The following is a 7,403-nucleotide window of genomic DNA, read 5'->3' as shown; positions in this document are numbered from 1 at the left end:
ATAACACTGCAATATATGTATTGTCCTACCTATGCACTTCTGGTTGGACGCAAACTGCATTTTGCTGTCTTTGTATTTGTACTTGTACACTGCACAATGACAATAAAGTTGAATCTAATATAATCTAAAACACATACAAACACCCACTTACAGGAATTGTCTCCAAAGGCTATGTAATGCAGGTTGTGTTATTGACAATCTGCTCACTACCTTCAGGTGTCAAAAAATACAGCAGCCATCTTCAACTGCAATCTCTGCTTCTCTTAAAAATCCATGTAGTGATTTCAGACAGTCTCCAGCCAAGTGATGATGAGTTACTTGGCATTTACTAGTATTTCCCTTATAGTATGAGGAGTCCTGTTATTAAGGAAGATCTGTCATTAAAGGTGTCACTGTGCCCACACAGCATCACACCACTAGTTACATAATTGTGTACCAAATTCTAGAAAACCCAGACTAAGTTCCTTTGGACAAGATTTATCACGTGGGTACATCTATTTGGGGAACTATTTGTTATGAAAACGCTTGGGATTCCCGTGTCTAATAGCCTACACAAAAAGTTATTCTCAAGATGGGGTCCAGAGATGCACAGGTCACGGATCAGTGCTGAATGTCTGCTTGTGCTATGTCTTCCGTAATGTGATTGCATGTATGTTGTCATGCTTTAACTATTTGTACTGATTTGCTTAACATATCTTAATAAGTGAAAATTAAATGAAAACATTGTTTTGTATTAACTGCCTGTTTTTTGTTTTGCCTGTCCTACTTTGCATGATGCCTCTAAGCTTTTTATCCTGTTCAGCTGTTCATGTTTTGATTTATCTGGTTTTAATTGTATACGTTGTATGTTTTATTTGTTGTTTAAGTTGCCATATATCAGGCTTAGGGACAATAGTTGAAAATCAGTCTTATGCCAGAATTCTTACATTCTCACCTCATAGACAATACAATAAAGAAATCAAAAAATTAGACACCACAGCACAAAACATGATTAAAAGACAATATTATTAAAATAAAGGCAATTCCTTCTACTAATAAAGCAACTACTGTACTAAAGCAAATTCCTTGTAGGCTATGTGAAAACCATGGATGTATTATTAGGTGAAAACCTGTTGGCAATAAATCTGATTCTGATTCTGATTTCAGCTAACACTGGCCCACTTAGTGATATTGATCCATGTGCATTGTCCCTGAGAATAATAATAATAATTAAAAAAAAAAAAAAATCTTTAGGCTGGCTGAAGACAAATGTAATGCAGGTCAGAGGTTTACTCTGTGTGTTGGGGGGTCTGCGACATAACAGGTTTGGGAACCCATGCCACAGTATTCAGCGATGTCCGCCCCCAACCTTAACCCGGCTATTTCGAGAAACTTCCAGCCCACTTTTCCACGTCACTTCAAGGAATCTTTAAAGCGTCCGTCGCCAGTATAAAATGTTTCAGTACTACTGAACAGCCTGCAACATGAACGGCATGAAGACACAGTCTCCGATATTGATAATGGCCAACAATGACAACGACCCTCTTCCCCTCGGTTGGGAAGTAAAAATTGACCCTCAGACTGGATGGCCCTTCTTTGTGGATCACAATAACCGCACGACAACCTGGAATGACCCGCGACACGACACGAAAAAGGTAAAAGAGCCGCGGCATAAAGTTGGTTTGTCAATGTCAGCGACTGTTATTTTTGTGTCGAGCTACGTCGGTTATAGTGTTGTGGGTTTGGTACGCTGCTAAATAAAAGCGGTGTGCTACATCAATGTTATATTAATCTTGTTGACTGTAGGCCTTGTTTGGCGCCGTTACCTCCCCCTCACAGACAGCTCATAAGCCTATTATAAAGGGTGATCAACCCCGTTATGTTCCCATGATCTAACACTATTATTATTCGATGAGTCACCGTGCAGCATGTGAAGGCTACCCATGATGATGAGCTTCCAGTATTTTAATAACGTTTCTTTCATGGTGGGAAAAAACTGCGGTGTCCAGCTCATATTAAACTTTTTCCCTTACAAGGATTGAGGCAGGTTCAGTTCACTTTGGCCTGTGGAGTATTAACTGTATGACAGAGGCGCTGGCTGCTCTGCATATCATGTTCATGTTCAGCTGTATTAAATACATGTTGTGGAAACATACAGGTCTGCAGCGAAAACCCGTGGGCTGAAGTTAACCTCACTGGCTGCCAGTTGGTAATCTTTCGTCTCAGGGATAGACACTGTTGTCCAAAGTTAGTGTCCCGAAGAATCTGCTAGAAAGACACAGCTGTCAGGGGATCAAATTGGTGCTATGGTGCTGCCTGGCAGTGTCCCATACTGAAATGGCAGAGGGCAAAGGGTCGTCCACAGCTACTTCATAACTTTTGTCTTAGAGCGAAAATGTCACTGGCTTACATATAAATGCAGTTTTTGTTCTGTAGGCTTAAGTATTTTGTTGTTAGTGGCTGGAGGTAGAGCTTTAATCACTTTTCAGATAAATTATTGACTGAGTGCTGAACTACCAGACCTGTTGCTCCATAGCTGTTGGCAGGTGTCTAGTAACTTGGTACACTATGAGAACAATAACAAATAGTACTTTTTCTAGCTTGGCTAATGGAAATTTATATTATTCCCGATTGGTCTCATTGGCTGACACCCAGGAGCGTGTTGAAAGTGCCAATGTTGTATTTACGAAGATATTATGCTTATGATTTTTTCCTGTGATTATTTTCCTGCAATATTAGGTCCACAAGGACATGCTTTCAGTGTGAGTATCAGGGTTGTATGCATACATTGCATACCTATATTCTGGGTTTATTTATGGGTTTTTTTCTTCACAAGATTAGACCAGAACAAATGTAGTCAAAGAATGACTGACATAAGGAAAAAAATTAAGTTATTCACCATAATTCATGTGTGTGCAAATATAAAACAAATACTGACTGACGTTCTTCTTCATAAAGTTTGTCAAACAGCGGAGCAAAATACAGTTCTATCTCTGTGTAGGACATAATGGTGATGTGCTAATAACATGTTAGTTTAGAGCATGTGCCAAACTATTGTGAGCTGGATAATTCAGCCAGGTGACTGATGTTACTCTGATTGTGGAGCCAAATAACACACACAAACACAGCACTTGTCTGACTGGAAATTAGCTTAAGTCCATGTTAATCAGACTTTCATTTCATTTATGAAATACTCAAATAGGTGATACATTTGGCATGTCCCTGTAGAAATGTCACATTTTAACCTGTAACCTTTACAGTTATCTCAGGACTGAGAGAACTTTCCTATTAAAAATACCTCCAGCTTTAAAAAACATTTGGTTGTATGTATTAATATGTCAGTAATACGTTTTGTACACAACACATTTGGCTGCACATATTCAGAAAAAAAATATGTTGAATTTATGAAGGTTCACTTGTACAGAGTTTTGGATTTACTTCATTTAAATCTAAATCTCTTGGTGGAGCAGTATATGCGTATACGATTTACTAAATGAAAGTGATGTTACTTAACTATAAGCAGAATACTCTGGCATTTTTGTTTGAACAGTTTTTATAACTTGTAATTGCTCAAAATAAGCCATTCACCTGGCAAAACAGTTGATGATAATTAGTAATTGCCTTAGGTTTAGGGATCATAATGTCAACCAAGTTTGCAGTGTTTACTGTAAATGGCTATTCTCACTGATGATGTCGAAACCATTTTTTGTTTAATAACTTTATTATAAGTAAAGAAACCAACATCAAGGTTACCTAAATGTTAATTTAAAGGTAGTCTTAGTGCTTAGAGTAGTTTTATTTAGTTGCCGGATCTTGTAATAGAAATAAATGACAAGATTCTTTGTTATAAAGATATAATTACTAATGACTTAACATTTTATATTATATCTTTATACTATTGGCTGTGTTTCAGGTCAGAGAAGTGTCAGCAAATGGCCCTAACATACCACCAGAAGCGAGCCCTCAGGAGATACAGAAAAGCTTTGTGAGGGAGATGAAGCACCCCATTCTGCGCCCAGGTTATGTTCCTATCCCTGTCTTCCATGATGGTGCAGACCTAAGGCAGCAACAGCATCCATGTTATTCCTACATCCAGCCAACCACTGCACAGAATATCCGGCAGACACCTTCCCCGACACCGGGGCTCCAATGCAGGCCCAGATCACCTTTACACGGACCTTCAGACAGCTGCTCCACTGAGCCTGGAAAGGCCAGCTCACCTGTTTCGCCAACAACAGAGGTTGGATTTGAGTATGCATGCTGCAAGACTGTATAATTCCTATGCAAAATAAATGACCAAAGACAGAATTTTCACTGTTTGAATTTGATATATTTTCAAGGTTTACACTGCCCCGCATCACCAACCCCCACGGCCCAGCAGCACTGGTCTTCAAGCAGGTTACATCCCCATCCCGGTGATTCATGAGGGTGGAGGAGGACAAACACATGCTCAGTTAAATCCCTCTGTCTACTCTCAGCGCGTCCCCTACTCAGAGCACCAGCAGCCCTTTCATCGCCTTCAAACCGACGAATGGCCTGGCTACTCTGCAGCAATGCCGCCTCCCCGGGAAAGAGCTTCTCCAACACTGTTTCCCCAGCATCGCGATGCTACTTCTATTCACCTCCAACCTCATATTAGAAGTCATTCACCTATTATAACGCAGGTGCTGGGAGAAAGGCCACAGGTAATTTTTATTTCCGTGTGATTTTTTTCTCGATGCTCAAAGATGTTCACATCAGTATGTGTTGACCTAGATTGTGACAGCTTGTCTTTAACTTCTAAGGCTCAGCAGCATGTCCTCACAAGAGACCCGCCCCAGAAAATGGAGCAGGAACAACAAAGCACTCAGCAGAAACCCGAAAACACGCAGGCCCCCCCGCCATTGCACACAGAAGCAGACGTCCAAAAGCCTCAACAACCTCAACAGTTCGAGCAACCTCCACCTCAGCAACCTCAACAGATCCAGCAGCCTCCACATCAGCAACCTCAACAGTTCCAGCAACCTCAGCAGTTCCAGCAGCCACAACAGTTTCAGCAGACACCACCTCAGACATATCCACAGCCTGAACAGTTAAAGCAGTCGCAGCAACCGTTCCAGCAGCCCCAGAAACCAGAGCAACCACAACAACATGCTGCAGATATCACAGTTCAAATACCTCCAAAACCTGAGGCCCAGGACATGACAGCTGTTCCCCCAGAGGTCCCACCTGTAAAGGTTGAGGCTGAACAGGCTGCTCAGTGTCCAGTCCACCCCGGCTTAGCTAAGGTACAGCAGATAGTCGGACGGGTTGCTAAGCTGGAGCAGGAGGTGAAGTGTTTTGATGGAAAGAAGAATGATAAGAAATACTTGTTACTGGAGGAGCTGTTGACCAAAGAGCTTTTAGCACTGGACTCGGTTGACCCAGAGGGTCGTGTAGATGTACGGCAGGCAAGACGGGATGGAGTCCGTCGTGTTCAGAACATACTGGAAGAACTGGAGCAACTGCAGGAGCAGCCAGCCAGGCCTGCCAGCGAGACCGCGATGGAGGGAGACAACCTGACACAGAAAGGAGAGCCCAGAATGATCACCAAGGAGAATGTTGAGCTGGCAAAGGAGATATCATAATGACTTCATAATCAACAGGGTAGCAGGGTTAACCTGCTGTAAATTTGATAGTGAACAAGTCCACTCCAGCTAACTCTCCTTCTACTCTATCTACAGCATTTGTGGAAGTTGCATGCATTGATTAACAGTGTTGGTATTTCCTGCCATTCAGCACATAATTGATGGTATCTCAGTGCAATCATGTTTCTCAAGCCAATGGTGTTTCCCTCTGTGTTGTGCCAATGTCTTCATAATAAGACAGCTGTCATGATCAAGGTGTTGACAACAATTTCTAGTTAAATTCAAGTTTGAATAAGAGGCCTTTATCAATAAATGGAAGAAAAGTAGAAGTATTTTCTTAAGAAATGTTATGTGTGGTTGCCTTTTGTCTTGATCAAATATTGTATGGAGCTTTTCTTAATCCAGTCAGCAAATCAGTTTGTACACAAGTGCAAACATTGGGGCTTTAAAGCAGAACTCAGTCAACAGAAAAGCATTTTCCCCTTTATAGCTACATGGCCACATTGGAGCTGCTTTGTCACAGAACACAGTGAATATGTTTATTTAGATGCTGCTTTTTGGTGCATTACTCATTTTGCCGTCTTTGCACTTTGCCATCAATAAAATGTATCATGCTGAAAGATCAGCAGCACTTCATTTGAAGTAAATAAGTTACACAAGTTTTGATTGATGTGTTTGAGTGTTTGTATGTGCATTGGTTTACTTGTTATTTCGAGAAAAAAAATATATCAGTATTTATATCATTATATAGTATTTTGGTACATTTATGAATGTGTAATGACAAATGGAGGTGCGATGTGTATCTTACTTGAGATGTCAGACAATCAGCAGTTTAAGAGTGTCAGAATGTATAACTACCACAGCCACAATCTGTAATAACGCTAACACAAAACCGGCATATAAGCCTTAAATATGCCAACTGTAAGAAAGTGCCAAATTCTTAAAGAGATAAAGTGCAAGAAAACTTAAAAAGATTCAAAAAATGTGTTAGGTTTTTTTCCAATTGTTTGTTTGTTCATTTTCAGTATAATACGATCATAAGCCATCTGTAAGGCAACTGCCTAACATACATTTACAAATGACGGATTGTGGTGTAGTTTTAATCACTGTTCATGAGTAGCAGACTGATGCATTGTTGAAAGCGAATCACGTTGGTATGTTTGAAAATAAATTTTATTTGACATGGATTTTGACTCATATTTTGGTTTCCACAGATTCAGTCAGTCTGAGACTTGAGTGTGTCCCTGACAGTATTCAGCTGTCCTACATGTGGCTTAGTTTTACTAAAGGGGTTTCATTGGGAAGATTAACAGTTATGCCTCTCCCTGCCTTTTCCCTTTAGAACCCCACAGGGTCATAACTAAGAACATTTTTGCTGCATTATTCCTAGATGGGTGGGGACACTTAAAATGTTTGTAAGTTTTGTGTGTTTTTTTAATATACAAATGACCCCAAACTGTAACATGAGAATAGGGATTTAATTATTCCATTATTCCACATAATCCCCTAATTTCCCCAGATTCAACTAGCATTAGCCTTGCTGTCACTAAACAAGTGCTGTAGCTGTGATGTTTTGATTTCCCTGACATATAAGAACCACATTTTTATTCATTTAAAAAGACAATTAAAGGCAATATAATAAAAATAAAAGCAAGCCACACATTCTTAATTTTCACTTTCATCAGAATGGTGAGTCCAGTTATCAACATATGGTATCTTCGAATATAATAATATCATATAATGAATTAACCATATAGTTAATAATTACTCTAATCATTTAGCGATGTAATGACGTGTACAGTACCTGTACACCGGTGA

The 7,403-nt window shown here is 40.0% G+C and overlaps 1 protein-coding gene across 1 annotated transcript; it reads left to right on the top strand.

Annotated features, from left to right (window-relative positions):
* Positions 1-1,412: 1,412 nt before the first annotated feature.
* On the top strand, positions 1,413-6,772 carry bag3 (BCL2 associated athanogene 3). Its single transcript, XM_078273582.1, has 4 exons — positions 1,413-1,634; positions 3,893-4,219; positions 4,320-4,664; positions 4,764-6,772. The coding sequence occupies exons 1-4, from the start codon at positions 1,464-1,466 to the stop codon at positions 5,583-5,585; spliced, it is 1,665 nt and encodes a 554-aa protein (XP_078129708.1). The 5' UTR covers positions 1,413-1,463; the 3' UTR covers positions 5,586-6,772.
* Positions 6,773-7,403: the final 631 nt, after the last annotated feature.

The sequence above is a fragment of the Sander vitreus genome, chromosome 17 (assembly GCF_031162955.1).
Source record: "Sander vitreus isolate 19-12246 chromosome 17, sanVit1, whole genome shotgun sequence".
Lineage (NCBI taxonomy): Eukaryota > Metazoa > Chordata > Actinopteri > Perciformes > Percidae > Sander > Sander vitreus.
Note: the sequence above shows the minus strand (reverse complement) of the source record. Positions and strands in the feature narration are given on the sequence as shown.